Source organism: Aethina tumida, chromosome 1 (genome assembly GCF_024364675.1).
Source record: "Aethina tumida isolate Nest 87 chromosome 1, icAetTumi1.1, whole genome shotgun sequence".
NCBI lineage: Eukaryota > Metazoa > Arthropoda > Insecta > Coleoptera > Nitidulidae > Aethina > Aethina tumida.
The window spans coordinates 7,292,069-7,308,382 of NC_065435.1; the positions used below are offsets into that span (position 1 = coordinate 7,292,069).

General features: G+C 26.0%; 1 protein-coding gene across 1 annotated transcript; it reads right to left on the reverse strand.

The window, feature by feature from the left end:
• Nucleotides 1-2,000: 2,000 nt before the first annotated feature.
• Nucleotides 2,001-15,994, reverse strand: LOC109608354 (protein bunched, class 2/F/G isoform). The gene is made up of 4 exons (XM_020024778.2): nt 14,514-15,994; nt 13,989-14,092; nt 8,755-8,806; nt 2,001-3,668 (listed from the first exon to the last, which is right to left on the reverse strand). Exons 1-4 carry the CDS (start codon nt 15,276-15,278, stop codon nt 3,492-3,494), a joined length of 1,098 nt encoding a protein of 365 aa, XP_019880337.2. The 5' UTR covers nt 15,279-15,994; the 3' UTR covers nt 2,001-3,491.
• Between the last annotated feature and the right edge of the window lie 320 nt (nt 15,995-16,314).

The window sequence follows — 16,314 nt, forward strand, 5'->3', positions numbered from 1 at the left end:
CAGTGGTGGCCCAAAATTTAAAATTAAACATTTTTAATAAAATATTTTATAAAACGATAATTCATATTTATTCTAGTCATTATAAAAAATATCTATACTTTTATCTGCTTCTTTTGTCTCTCACTTTAAAAACGACAAAGATATTATGTTAAACACACATATTAGTCTGATTTATTGGCCCAAAAAATAACACATTGAAATATAGTTATGTACATTTTGTGGCACTATTTAACAGTACTAGTAAGAAGTAATAGTAAGAAGTTATTCTTGTTAGGATTTATATTATTTTGTTGAATAAGTCACTTTCATTGGGTAAAAAGAAACTCTAAAGAAGAAGGAAGTAATAATAAACATGGAAAATCAAGGTACAAAAATATATTATTATCCTCCAGAATTTTGGTGAAGAGTACTTTGGAGTGATGAATCGAAGTTCAATAGAATAGGATCAGATGGTAAACAATACGTTTGGACTCTGGATACATTAAAAAAAACTTTGAAACAAGATGGAGGAAACATTATGGTTTAGGGTTCCTTTTCTTGACATGGTGTGGGATTAGTACAGAAAATTATTGGTAATATGAACTGTTTCATGTATAGAGAACCATTTGTCAAAAATACCAGTTACATGGATTTTTATGGAAGATAAAGTTCCAAGGAACCGTCCAAAGTTGTTCAAAAGAATAAAAGTTAATCATGTTGAGATTCTGGATTGGCCAGCGAAAAGTCTAGGTCTAAATCCCATTGAAAAAAATTATTGAACAACATGTAGTTTCGATTAAAACATCAAAAACCATCAAATTTATATGAATTGTGGTTATTAGTTGAAGTATATGTGTAAATTATTTAATAAATATGTATTTTTTAAATGAGTGCTATTATTTTATTTAAGATTTAATTTAAATAGAACAAAAGATATAAAAAAATATCAGGCATGTATTTCCTTCATTTAAAGAAATGATCAGTGGCGCCCTCTATGTATAATATATGACAATATTAAATATCACCAATTAATACTTTAACATCACACAAAATAATTGATTTCTTCCCACAGTATAAGGACAAAGTCAATTTAACTTACTTAAATTAAAAATAAGGTTTCGAAATCTAAAAATGATACGTATTTTTTTATAACTAATACTATTTTAAAAAATACCAATAATAATATACCAGTTACATAGATTTTTATGCAAGATAATGTTCCAAGGAACCGTCCAAAGTTGTTCAAAAGAACAAAAGATAATCATGTTGAGACTCTCGATTGGCCAGCGAAAAGTCTAGGTCTAAATTCCATTGAAAAAAATTATAGAACAACGTGAAGTTTCGATTAAAACATCAAAAACCATCAAATTTATATGAATTGTGGTTATTAATTGAAGTATATGTGTAAATTATTTAATAAATCTATTTTAAAATGTGTACTGTTATTTTGTTTAAGATTTAATTTAAATAGAACAAAAGATATAAAAAAAATTGACAGACGTGTATTTCCATCATTTAAAGAAATGATTAGTGGCGCCCTCTGTGTATAATATATGACAATAATAAATATCACCAATTAATACCACAAAATAATTGATATCTTCCCACAGTATAAGGACAAAGTCAGTTTTACTTACTTAAATTAAAAATAAAGTTTCGAAATCTAAAAATGATACGTATATTTTTGTATCTAATTCTATTTTAAAAAATACGTTACAATTACCTAAAATCAATATGGGATATCCCGTATTTATTTTGGAGTTGGCAAAATATAAAATTTTAGGTAAACATAAAGTAATATAAATTGAGTAATATTAGGTTCTAAAAATATCACCAATATTTCACCTACCACATTTTTGGCAAGTGCATGCTGTGCATAAAAAATAGAAGACCAAATGCAAAAAATTAAGATTATTAATACCGATTAAATTCATCAGTTATATTAATTATCTATATTTGTTGTTGAGATAAGATAAATAAAAACATTAGAGGAAAGTTTTAAGGTAAATAAAACTAATAAATTATTGTTATAATTTATAATTTATGTAAAACAGGAACAACATTGCACTGGTTACTAGAAGGGAAAAAGGGGAAATGGTATCCAGTACAGTTCTAAATAAATAAAAAGCGTAGCTAAAATACTTATGTCTAAAATATAACATTAAAAATATTTTGAAATTTTATACTACTAATACTTACTGTAATACTAAAATATTGAATTTGAAACAGTTTGAGATCAATAAAAAAATTCGTTAATAATCACATTCTGGCATTACATACAAGCGACCTGTCGGTTAAACAGTCCCATTGATGAAAAAATAAAAACGGCTTACGCAATATTACACTGTGTCCCGAACCGTTATATATAATGCCATTTTTAAAAACAATAATTATTAATTATAACGGTTAACATTAATAATTGCGCCCGAAGGAAAAACTTGGGGAGGATTCCGCGACATTCCAGTAAAAAAACGAATGAACTGTCGGGGGGTGTTTCCGTGCTTTTTCCTTTGGGACATCCCGAGTGTTAACCCAGAAAAAATAACGACATAAGATACTTGGACGTGTCAAATTTTTCCTGGATTCCAGTGAGTAAAAATAATTAATAAGAAGTAACCACACACTCCTATCATTATTTAGCACAGCCACAATGTTTACATTCCTTCAAGCATGTTCTGCTATCCATTGTTTTCGCTTTATTTTATTATATTTTTTTTGTTTGTTGGTTGAATAAGAGAAACAGATGGACCCAAAGTCTACTCCATTCAATAAACTATCTACTAGAAGCTGAGTTCGTGCTTATTAGTGCAGCATTTTGTCATCCTTCAATCAGTCGAGTGTTCAGGGAAATGAGTTGATGCGACCACCATTGACAAGACAAATCACGGAGGGTAATTTCCGGGATTAAATTACGATTCTTGGTTTAACATAACAAAACTGTTTTTGCACATTTTCGTGTCATATACAACACTACAAATCAATCACAGCCGAAATGTTTTGCTACGTTTTTACAATGTTTCACACGATTGTATATGACACGCTTTTACTGGTTTCATCGTCCATTATTCACAGCCTTCCAAGTGTTCCATCCCATTCGTATACAATGTGCAGATATGATCAACAAATCAACGTTGAGCAATAATTTAATCCAGAAAACGTCCGTCGCACTTAACGCGTCACATGATTTGTTTTTACCCTGTTTTTGAAAATGATATGGCAGAAGAGTATTGTGTCAGTGTTGTGCTTAAAGCATTTACTTATTATTGGGGAACGCTCCGGTAATATGACAAAGAACAAGAGTATATTTTGGGCCCTCTGTGATACAAAGTCTTTTTCAGTAATAAAATCAATTAATAAATTTGAAGACAATAAAGTTAAAAAACAATCACATATCAATTTATCATTTAGCACCTAGCAACTTTTATCTTACACTCACACCAAATTGGTCATAAAGAATAAAAACGAAATAATTTAAATGCATGAACATTCTCATTTATGCATTATTTCATTGTTTATTTGTCGCTGCCGTTATTCTTTAAATTGGCCAAGACGTCCGGAGCGACGTTAGCACGAAGAAGATCATTCTCGTATTCCAAGTAGCTGATTCTGTCGACCAGTTCGTTGATTTTTACCTTCAACTCCTCCACCTCCAAGCGAACGGCGTGGGTCAAATGGTTCTTTACCACATCCTGGAAAAAATACATTTTGTTATGCTCACTGAGTTACATGTGTAAAGAATTTTTAACAAATTACACATATTAACATATTAGTATAACACTATTTATTAATAATAATATGCATAAAAGTGAGTATTTCAGTAACATGATATTTAAACAAGTTTACCACAATGAAAAATTATTGAAGTGCAATAAGTGTGTTACGTTCGTTTAATTCATCCATAAATATTAGATAAGATAAAACCTACTTGCATTAATATCACTAGCTTATAGATTTTCATAAACTACAAGGAAAATAGTAGACATAAAATATTAGTGCCTCCGTTTTTAAAATATCTTCCAAAAAGTCATATAATGGAGGAATATCTGATGTAAATTTTTAATTTTAATTATAAAAGACCAAGTTTTCAACCTGAATATTAACGAAATGTCCTTTTTTCAGAAGTTAATACAGTTAACTTATTAATTAAATCATCTAACTTAATATATTATGTTTAATATTTATTTAAACTGATCAAATATTCTTAATGATTTAATTAAATAATTTTTATTTCATTTTTTTTTATCAAAATTTGGTGAAAAATGATTCTTCTCTCAAACGTTTATTTGATATATTTTATTCGTCCTTAAATTGTATTTGTGGTAATATTCAAATTAATTCTATTTTAACAACAAATCTTTATGATAAAGTTGCTGTTAGTTATTTTAACATGTCAAACATGAAAGACTTATTATTAGTTATTTTCATTATTCAAATTTCACTCTTTAATAATTACAGAAAACAGAAAAAAAATCATTGATCATTTTGAATTCTACGAAATGTGTTTCTATAGAAAAGTTTTTTGCTATAAACTAGTATAATTGTAACTAATCTGAATTTTATCGATTGTTTGCTACTGCTTTTCTCTGCAATTAAAGTTTTTTTATTGCAGTTTGTAAGTTTGTTTCTATTCAATCAAAACTTTTTATATCCTGTAGGATATATTCTTGGAAGGTGTAAGGAATTCCCAAATATTTGTCTAATTTTTTTTGTCGATATATTCTATTAGATAAAATGTACAAATTTAAAATTTTACTTATGATTTCATTAAATAATTAATGTTTAAACCAATTTTTTTTTGACAAAATTTGTTGAAAATGGTTTTTTTTTTAATTTAAGAAATTCAAATTTTATCATTATTTCGTGTTAAATTAAACTTCTCGTTTAACACCGTTGAATCTTTTTTACTTTATGGTATGTTATATCTTAATTTTTTATAAAAACATCATCCAAACATTTTTATGGAAGATACATCTCTTGAATATCTCTTCAAGTGACTATTTTCGAGATATTCGTCTTTAATTCTCCAGTTTGGTATTTTAAAATAAGATTTTGTTGAAATATTCCATTAATTCTGTACTCCAACAACAAAATTATTAATTTTATGACATCCTGAGAAACTAAATGATGATTAAAAATTATTTTTTATATTGAGCAAAAAATCGTTACGTTTATTGACTGCCTGAGACTGTTTCTCATCAATTAGAAGAGTTTTCTTGATTGCAACTCAAGATCAATTAAAATCCTTAATTTTTGTTTTAAATCAAGTAATCTAATCTATTATTTATAGTATTTATTTTAAAATTAATCAATTTAAAATTTTAATTATGATTTTATTAAGTAATTTCAAGTTTTTTAAGACCATTTTTATTAATATTGATTTGGTCGAAGAGATGATATCGTTGTAACTTTATTATTTGGTATTTAATAATTTTTATAAAAATCTGAATGACTGAAAGTTTCATTTAAGTTTCAGAAATTAAAAAATCATTAACCTTTTTGAAGACTATTCTTTAGTATAAACTAGCCTAATTAATTTGAATTTTATTGTTTACTTGCTGTTGTTTTTTCAACTTTTATTCTAAATCATATACTCTAATACAATAATTATAATATTTATTTTAATAAATAATAAATGACCAAATTTAAAATTTTGAGTAATTTCTATTTAAACTGATTTACTTGAACAAAGTTTGCTTAAAGAGCTTTTATAATACAGCAACAAAACTATCAATATTTTGACGAATTTGAATGCAAATTATTGTCATTCTGAAAAATATGAATTACTAAAAGCTATTTTTCATCAGAATCAGAAAATGGACAGAAAAAAAGTAAAAAAACAATAAATCATGAACCTTTTTTTAAATTCTATGGAAACCTTTTTATATAAAGTTTTTCTTTTGTATAAACTAGTGTAATTAGTTACACTGAATTCTATTGATTGCTTATTGTTGATACTCTACAATTAGACAGTTTTTTGTCAATGCAGTCTATAAGTTTGTTTATAATCGCTGAAAATTTTAATTTTTGTTTTAAATGGTAATAATATTTATTTAAAAAATCGAATTATGATTTTATTAAGCTATTTAAACCAATCTTTTGGAACAAATTTTGATGAAAGAGGGTTTATAACACCATTTTTATCAATAGTTCGTTGAAAATTAAACGGTACATCTCCTATGACACCATTGTATATTTTTTTATTTCTTTGGTATATCATAATTTTTACAAAAATATTGTTTTCCTAACCTTATTTGTGGAAAGAGTTACGTCGCTTATGGTAAATTATTGTAATATTTCCATTAAATCAGTTTTCTAATAATAAAACTATTAATTTTCTGTTAAAATTAATGGAAAAATCACTGTTTATTATTCTGACAAATCTGAATAGCTGAAACCTATTTTTTTATATAAGTTTTAAGTATTATCAAAAAAAAAGAACCAAAGAAATTAAAAAATAAAAAATCATGAATCTTTTTTTAAATTCTATGGAAAAATTTTGTATAGCATTTTATTTCAGTAATTTTAAGTTTTTTAATACCATTTTTATTAATATTTCGTTGAAAATTAACGTGAGTATCTCCTATGACACCACTGTAACTTTTTTACTTCTTGCTATGTCATAATTATTTATAAAAATATTGATTGTCTAACCTTATTTGTGGAAAGAGTTACATCACTTATGGTAAATATTTCTTCGCGTGACCATTTTAGATAAAATCACCTTTGAGATAGTATCTTGTTGTAATATTTCCATTAAATAACAACAAAACTATTAGTTTTCTGATAAAATTAATGATAAAATCACTGTTTATTATTCCGACAAATCTGAATGTTTAAAAGCTAATTTTTCATTTAAGTTTCAAGTATTAAATACCACAAAAAAAGAACTAAAGAATTGAAAAATAAAAAATCCTTAACTCTTTATAGTTATAAAAAAGTTATTTTGTATAAACTAGTGTAATTAGTAATTAAGATGAATTCCATTGATTTCTTCTTATATCTATTTCTCTTCAATTAAGACAATTATTCGTCATTGTTTGTTTATAATAATTGAACTTTAATTTTTGTTTTAAATCATATAATCTTATATGATTATTATGATTTCTATTTAAACTTATTTCTTTGAGCAAAATTTGTCGAAAGACTGTTTTAACACCATTTTTATCAACATTTCGTTGAAAATTAAAGGGAGGCAGCATAGGCCTTTGTATTTTTTTTACTTCTGGTGTATCATAATTTTTTATTAAAATATTGTTTCGAGTGACCATTTTAGTCCCTGAACATTCTGACAAATATCAAATATCAAATATTAAAACTCACCGGGAAACAATAGAAGAAATTGATAAATAAAAAATTATGAACCCTAAATTCTAATTATTATTTTGTGTAAACTAATTAGTAACTAATGTGAATTCTATTACTTATTCCTGTTTCTTTTAAATTAGACAATTTTTTGTCATTCCTACGTACGAGTTTGTTTATAATAATTAAAGATTAATGTAGATAATTTAATTTAATTTTTGTTTTAAATCATAATTTAATATATTATTATTTATAATATTTATTTTCAATTGACCAAATATAAAATTTTGATTTTTGATTTTAATGTATAACTTCCATTTAAAGCAATTTTTTTGAGCAAAATTTGGTGAGAGGGCTTTTAATACAATTTTTATCAATATTCCATTAAAGATTAAAGGTAGCACTTATATGGTACTGTTATAACTTTCTTATTTCTTGGTACATCATAATTTTTACCATAATTCTTTATAAAAATATTTTTGGTCCAACTTTTTCTTATAGAAAGAGGTAAATCTCTTAAATAATGACCGAATGACCATTTTCCTCTTGGAAATGGTACATTGTCCTAATATTTCCATGAAATTTGTTTTTGACTAACAAAACTATCAATTTTTTACAACTTTCACTGAAAAAATTAATACTTGTCATTCTATAGAATCTGGATGACTGAAAGCTAAACATTAAGAATTACAGAAAATATACTAAAAAACAAAAAGTATCAACCTTTTTTTGGATTTTATAGAAAACTTTTTTAAGATTTTTGTTTGTGTAAACTAGTGCAATTAGTCATGTGAAATTCATTGCTTGTTGATGTTTTTCTTCCATTAGGAAAGTGTTCACTGCAACTTACAAGTTTGTTTTTAATCAATCAAATCTTTTTAGATCCTTTTAGAATTCAAAATCTCAAACACTCGTTGGATTTAATTGATTTGACATAAAGTTTAGCTTTTATATATAATATTTATCTTAATTAAATTCAACCACACAAACCGAAACAACGTGACAACTTAAAAATAAATAGATTACCCTTTTAGTTTCAACCGTGATAAACGATTCACGTTTATTGACTTGTTCATTAGCAAACACATAACTCGGTTTATTTACACCTAACGAAAATACTATGTGTGTGTATGTACAAGTACACAATTCCAATTCAATACGAAAATGGAAACCGAAGCAAATATTTGTTTTCAGTCCACACATTATGATAACATCCGAGATATGCATTGAAACAAAACCGATATTGATTGTCAAGTGGCCGTCGTCTAATAATTTAATGAGTCACGAGGCACAAGAGCGTTTTTGCTAACTTGTCAGTTTAAAAATACATTAAAATTGTGCCACATTTAAAAATAACACGCAGACTGCTTGGTTCCACGTACCCACAAAATACTATTTTTTGTCACTTGGCACCTACTTAGTTCTGGTTCTCGGAAATTATCACCCACAATAATCGATCATCAATTTACTTACCAAAGCATGCTCGATTTTTGTGTCGATGGTCGCTGTGCAAGATACTGAAGCCCTGAAACAAAGCGAGGATTGTTTTTGTTTTAATTTTTAATGACTAACGTTCAACTTATTTTTGTTGGCCAAAGGCACCGATGCGATATGGTTTCAACTCGACGTATCAATAACTTAAAACAACTAAATAAATTATTTACATAAGCAAAAGCGATTTTATTATTGTCATTTGACTCCAACCTATTGAAATTGGTATTGGAAATAGAAGTGATATGATAACAAACTTACTGCTAAACATGTTTTACGTTTCCGGTCATGCAATTTTTATTCTGACGTTTCAAGCTTTGGTGACAATTATTTATTTAATCAACAAAAAACATTTATTGTCATTATTTGGTGATATTTTTATTAAATATCAAATTGATGGTGTATTTATCTTTGTTTCAAACTGTGGTGTTAATTATTTTTTTGGCCAAAATTAAACAAAAAACATTTATTACAGACTTGGATATAATTATTTGGTGATATTATTATTAACTGTGTATTTATCAGCCCACTAATATTCCATGGGTTTCCATATTTAGATTATGTTGTCATTTAAAATTTTGAACAAAAACCGGTTGGTTTTCGTAATCTCGAATCGACTTGAGGTGAAAACCACTAAATAAATAAAATAGTAAAGATATATTGGTCCCATTATGATTTTAAACAGTCACACACAACAAATAAAAGAATGTTTTGTGCCTGACACAGAAAACACCGACGTACCCAATAACTTAGCTTGGCCCTATTGTCACTTGAATAGTTAAAAGCAGTTGCGCATCCCTGGTCGAATTAATTTTTGAAAAAGTGCATTGATTTGAACACTCCTTATAGTCCATCGATTTTCGTACATCAACAACAAAATCAAAGGGCCGAAAGTCACCCCCGGAGGGGACCTAACCGGCGGTTAGTGATCGAAAAAAAACCTTACCCAACAAAGTTTCGTATAAAGCAGTAGACAGCGAAGAAAGTAGCCTCGTTAAAGTCGAGATCGGACAACACTAGGGGCAATTCGGCCGTGATCTGCTGCTCTTGGTTGCTGATGGGCTTGGTAATTTGCCCATTGGATGGACTCTCAACACTTTGGCGATGACTTGTGGCCATTGTTTTTCTTACATTTTCATTGTTTTCACCCGTGTATGCGACGAGACACTGTACATAATAATAATCGAGTTGGGGACGGCCGAGAACGAAATACGACGGAATAGGAGCGTCGAGCGTCTGCGTCTGGTATATTGACCGGGACTGCGCACTTCCACCGCGGCCGCACGGGCAAAACTTGCGACGCTCCTCACGAAAAAAGTGAAATAAAATTTTTGCGATCGGCAGCAGGGGTTTTAGCCTAAACGGTGCTTTTATTTTGTTGTCGTCGATGTTTTTTGTTTGGTACACGTGTTTTATGTGGACCGATTAAATTGTGCGTCGTTCCTAATTGTTTATAAATATTTAATTCGGCTTGTGGAAAATATTTGTAAACTAAGTTATTTTTTTGGTCCTCGTAAATGTGTCGCCGATTAAATTAAAGTAAAAGTAATTAACAAAGAAATCTTAAATTCTATTTTATTAAAGTCACGTTTTGATGTTTTGTGTCACAGCTAAATATAAAAAAAAAGAAAATGAATTTCACGAACAAGAATATCTATTATAATATTATAAGTGCAGGTGAAATTTGTTGTTAGTTTTATTGATTTAAATAAAAAACACCATTTTAGGAATAATTTAATTTTATACTACTAAACTATTGTACAATAAAAAAAAATTTCATTGTAATAAAGTAGAAAATAATAAAATAAATTGAAAAAGTTATTTTATGTATTCACAATCCAAATTTTTATAGAATAAATATTTAAAATTAATATTAATTTAAATTTATACTTTATGGTGTTTGATTAAATTGTCATTGTTTTCATAAAGAAAGTATTTATATACATAGTTTTTTATTTATTGTTTACAAATATGTTAATAAAATTTTTCCAGTGAATTTTTTTTAATAATGTTCTTACATGCATAAAATTTTTGCTATATAAATTTTGGAATATTAAAATATATAAATTAATATTAATGTTGTTGTTTCTTGTTAATATAATTTTCAAGTTAATTTTAAGTTCAAATTTATTTTTTTAGGAATACTAAGGAGTCAATTTACAAGTTAAAATCATAAACAAGTTGAATTTTTTTATACCTTACTGATTAATTGATATTGAAAATGTCCTGTACCATTTGAGTAGCATCAACTATTTTCTCTAATAACAAAAAAAATAGTATTTATTACTACTCAGAGGGAGGGGGGTTAATTTTTACTACATCAATGTAAATAAAAATAAATAAAAATACAAAATATACAATAAAATGATAAATCTCTTAAATAATTGTTAATAAATTTATAACTATTATTTTTTAAATTAATATTAATTTTTAAATTATATACTAGTACTGAAATTTAAATTAATTGGTAATTAATGATATATGAAGTATATCTATAAATGTATATTAAGAAATAAATTAGATAATTATAATAAATTTTACATTAAATTAAATTTTTTATTAAATATTAAATGAAAATACAGTAAATAAATCAATAATAATATTTATTATCAATTACTGGAAAATGTACAGAAAATTTATAAATTATTCTTAATATTAATATGTAATTTGCATTTTCATAATAGTTAACATATTTTTCTTGATTTTTTGTAGTTATGTATTTATAAGATTTTATTTTTCGTGTATATTTAAAATAACTTGACTATATAAAATATAAAAATTGCAAAGTATAAATAAATATAATTAATATATAAAAAATTAATTATTTTTATTAATTATTAGATAATTTTATAACAAATTTCCATAAACATTGATTTCTTAAATATTCTTTATTTTTCTTATTAATTTAAATTTATTTATACTTTTGTTAATTTTTGTAGTTAATTATATATTTTTAAAATTTTATTTTTGATTTGATATTTAAAATTCATTTCAATTCATAAGAATATACATATAATTAGTTCTAAAAATTAATTAATTTCATTAATTATCAGATAATTTATTTCTTAAATATTCTTAAAACTTTTTATTAATTACTGAGAAATGTATTGTTAATTTATATAAATATTTAAACGATTTTATTTTTAATTAAGAATATCATTTTTATTTTAAATTTAAGTAAAACTCAACGAAAAGTTAATAACTTAGTTTAATTAGAATTTTAGTTTATTAATATAGTCATCCAAAATATTTTTTGAAATATTTTATTTTTGAATCAATGAAAATCATTGATAAATGGAATGTATAAATATCCAATAAATAAATCTTTTAACGAGTAATAATAATTATTATCAGTTACTGGAAAATGCATAGAAAATTTACATATTTAATAAAACTTATTTTTAATATTAATCAATAATTTGAAAAATAGGTTAATATTTTTTATATTATAATATTTATTAAACGTATGCATTCATATTTTACATTTTAATATTAGTCAAGATGCTTTTCTTGATTTTTTATGGTTTAATATATTATTTTATTCATTGCTTTTAAACTTTAATTTCTATTAATTTAAGTTAGTAGTTATTAGTTATTTAATATCTATCTATTAACTAATATTAATGTTTTAAATACATACATATGTGTGTAAGAATAATTAAAAAACTATATAAAATATTAAAATTTTTATATTCAAAAATAATTAAAATAAAACTGCGTCTAAAAAAGATATTTATTACAAAATTTATGGTAAACTTCAATAAATCATTGTATTTTTAAATATTTTTATTTTTTGTCAACCAATGGGAAATCTAATTTTAATTTATATATATTTCTGTTTATTATAAATAGTAATATAAAAAAAATATATAAATTTTTGTAAAAATCAACTCAATTTATAATATTTGATTAATTATTATAATTTCAATTAAAACTTAGTTTTATTAATATTTTCATTTTTTATTAGCTAAGACATTTTTTGGCATATTTTATTTTTTTATAAAATCATTGGTATTTAAAATAAATTATTTATTAATTGATAATATAAGATATAAATAAATAAATTACACATTAAAACATAATTTAAAAAATTCCTCATTAATAAGTGTTAATAGTCCTAAAAATATTTATTTTTAGTAATTGTGATAATTTATAATAAATTTCTATAATATCATTTTTAATTTTTTTAATATTTATAATTAATAATTAACGGAAAATGTTTTAAATTTAAGAAAACTCAATAAAAAAGTTAATAGCTGAAGAATTTTTATATATTTAATTAGAATTTAGTTTCGTCAATATTTTCATTTTTGTAGTAGTCAAAATACGTTTTGAGATATTTACTATAAAAAACTATGTCATTAACAAAAATTACAAAGTATTAATAGTTCTAAAAAATATTTATTTTTAATATGTATTAAATATTTTATAATTTATTTCCATAAACCATTGATTTTTTAAATATGTTTAATATTTCTTGTTAATTAATTATTGGGAAATGTGTTTATTTTAAATTTAAGTAAAGTAAGGGTTAATTTTTTTAATTTTAGTTCTCTCATTATTGTAGTTAAGATACTTTATGTGAAATTTTATTTTCTTATTAAATTTTAAAATTTAAAATAATTTATTTCACTCTATTAATAATTCTAAAATAATACATGATTATTTTTATTAATTTATTTTTAATAAACTATAAAATTTTTATGAACTATTAAAAATATTTTAATATATTAATTCTTGGGAAATATGTTGTCAAATTTCATAGATGCTGAAATTAATTTATTTTTCATAAAAAATTGTTTCTATTTTAAATTTATATAAAATTCAACGAAAAAATTTAATTTGGTTAATTTTCATTAAAATAATATATTTTTTTCAATTACTGGGAAATTGATTGTAAAATTTAAAAAAAAAATATTTTTTATTAAAAATTGATTTATTTTTATATATTTTTTTAAATATACTATTTTGATTTTTTATTTTTTAATTGATCTACCTTAAAAATCGTTGATTTTTAAAATTATTTTTTATTAACCACTCGTTAACATGCATTAAACGTTTCCGAAAATAATTTGGACCTGCATCAAAACTTATTTATACATAACACATAAATCAACAAACATAAAATATTTGTTTTCTCTGGTGAGTTTACTAAAAACACTTAATCTAGATTAATAAAGCTTTATTTAAAAGAAAAAATGTGAATTTCTACGTACTTGTTTGTATCGTTTATATTCTGAGTGGAGTTAGTTTGTGGCGTATTCGATGGAACCTGATTTTGGAGGGCACAAGTTTCATTCCTGTTTGGTTCGATTTCCTTCTGAAAAATATAACAAACAACAAACTAAAAATAATAATAGTTATATTTAGTTGTGGGTGTGTGAATTAATTCAAATATTGAGAGTGGAATTTAATCACTGAAATCTATTTATAAAAATTTGTCAATGCTCATATGCAGTACATGTCATTTCCTGTCTCCAGGCCTACATAATGATAATGACGATGATGGTGATGATGATGATGATATTTATGTGTAATATTACGTTATAATTAAATGAATTCGTTAAAAAGTTTTTTGCAATTATAAACAAACACGTGAACAATATTGTGTTAATTGGCAAAATGAATAATTGAACTAATTAATCATTAAACAAGTATATAAAAAATAACAAATTAGTCATTTATTTTGATTTGCTTGTTCATCAGGTATTAGTGTGCTCAAGTGAATCATAGTTTCTCACCTGTTTTAACTCGGTAACAGAATTCGTACAGTCTATACTGGTCGAATGCACGAAACTTGGTCTAATACTGGGCGACGAAATGAAATTAGGCGACGCTGGATACGAGTTTCTGGTTCTTTTTTGGTTTTCCATATTGTTGGCGAGATTGTTGTCCTGTACTAAATAATTTCCTTGGAACATATACGGATGTTGGCAGTTGTTTTCCCAATAGTTGGAAGTGGTGGGTGCAGGTACGTTTTCGGTTTTCTGGTCGAGATAATCGAAGCAGGTCCATCGTCCGCGTGAGAACGGTGCAACGCTTTCGATCTTCACAACTTTGAACCTACCGAGCCCTACATTGGTGTTCTGTTCCTGCTCCTCCTGCCATTTATCATCAGTCGCCTCCACGATCGTCGGATGCGTCGGCTTGATGGTGATGGGCTGCTGGTTGTTGGTTGGTCCATTGTGCTGATGCTGATGGTACGGCTCGTCGGTGTCCCTCGAGTCCTCGGAGAAGCTGGGCGTCTCGTTGTCGGTTACCCTGGATATGTCGTCGGTGTGGCTCTCGTCCAGATCATCCGCCGAGTCTTCGCCCAGGTCGTATCTGGTCAGGCTAACACCTGTTATCTGGAAGGAGCAGCTCGGCGACGTGGTCTGCGATTTCTTCTTCGATGCCGCTGACACAGCTGACACCGCTGACACACATTCACCTAACCTTAAAGTCTCACTTGTCGTTCTATGTATAACAGTTCCGACTTTTTTGCTGCTCTTTATTGGTGCAGCCATCTATCCAAAAAATCATTTAATTACACCTAATCGCACCCCCACGTTCGATTAGCGACACTCGATTTATATTGTGTGTTGTGCGAACGGAGTTATTGACGTTTTAAGCGGCGAAAACTAAGCTAAGCGACTTTTATTGAAATTAAATGTTGGCCGGCGTCACACACGAAATTAAAAACTACCCGTTTTCCCCCCGGTTTATGCGAAATTAAGCGAATGTGCAAAAATAAATTCCCTCAAAAGTTGACCACGGTTAGGAAAAAAAGGACCAGCATCCAGTGACTTGCGTGTTGGCCGGCTCTTCACTGCACAACTCCAGACTTACAACGAACCAGACGTTTATTGCACCCTTTTCCGGGTGCGACGCGACATTTTCCACCACTACTTGCTTGGAAATGCTGCCCTTCCAATTCGCCGCGATTATGTGTCCTGACATAAGGGGGAGTCGACGTAAAAAAAATCATTCGGCCGCGGAAGCCGTGTGTTTGATGTTTTATTTTAAATTTTGCTTATACGTCAGGCTACTACTTACTAATTATGTACAGCCGGCATTCTACCCTAGATTTTTCTTTCCGGTAAAAATAGATCGATAATTAAGTTTTCGCTTTGCTTAAATTTAGGCGGTTTAATTTAATTATTATTATTATATTTTTTGTACTTAAAAGTTGTGAAATATAAAGAAATATACTGTTTAGCGTCATTTTGAATTAATTTTATTGTATGATTCTTCTAAATATATATGAAAACCTTTCATATAAATGGTTAAATATTTTTGAATTAATATGTAGTAAAATTTAATTTTCAGACAATAATTTGTAATATTTGATATATATTAAATTATTTTGTATATTTTATGTGAAACTAACAAATTCTTCATTTACACTTTCAGAATAATTAATTTATTACACTCTGAAAATCATCGTAAATGTTTTATCAGAAATAGAATTCTTTTTAAATTCAGTTGGCTGATTTGATTATTAATTTAATTTGTATCAATTATGTTATATTAATAAAAAAAACTAACATCAATGGAAGTAAA

What these genes read in the sequence shown, in the direction of transcription:
- LOC109608354 (XM_020024778.2), bottom strand. Translation starts at nt 15,278, where the DNA reads ATGGCTGCACCAATAAAGAGCAGCAAAAAAGTCGGAACTGTTATACAT. An exon ending in CTGTTACCGAGTTAAAACAG is followed by an intron (nt 14,093 to 14,513) that starts GTGAGAAACTAT and finishes TATATTTTTCAG; the next exon opens with AAGGAAATCGAACCAAACAG. An exon ending in CAAAAATCGAGCATGCTTTG is followed by an intron (nt 3,669 to 8,754) that starts GTAAGTAAATTG and finishes TATTTTTTCCAG; the next exon opens with GATGTGGTAAAGAACCATTT.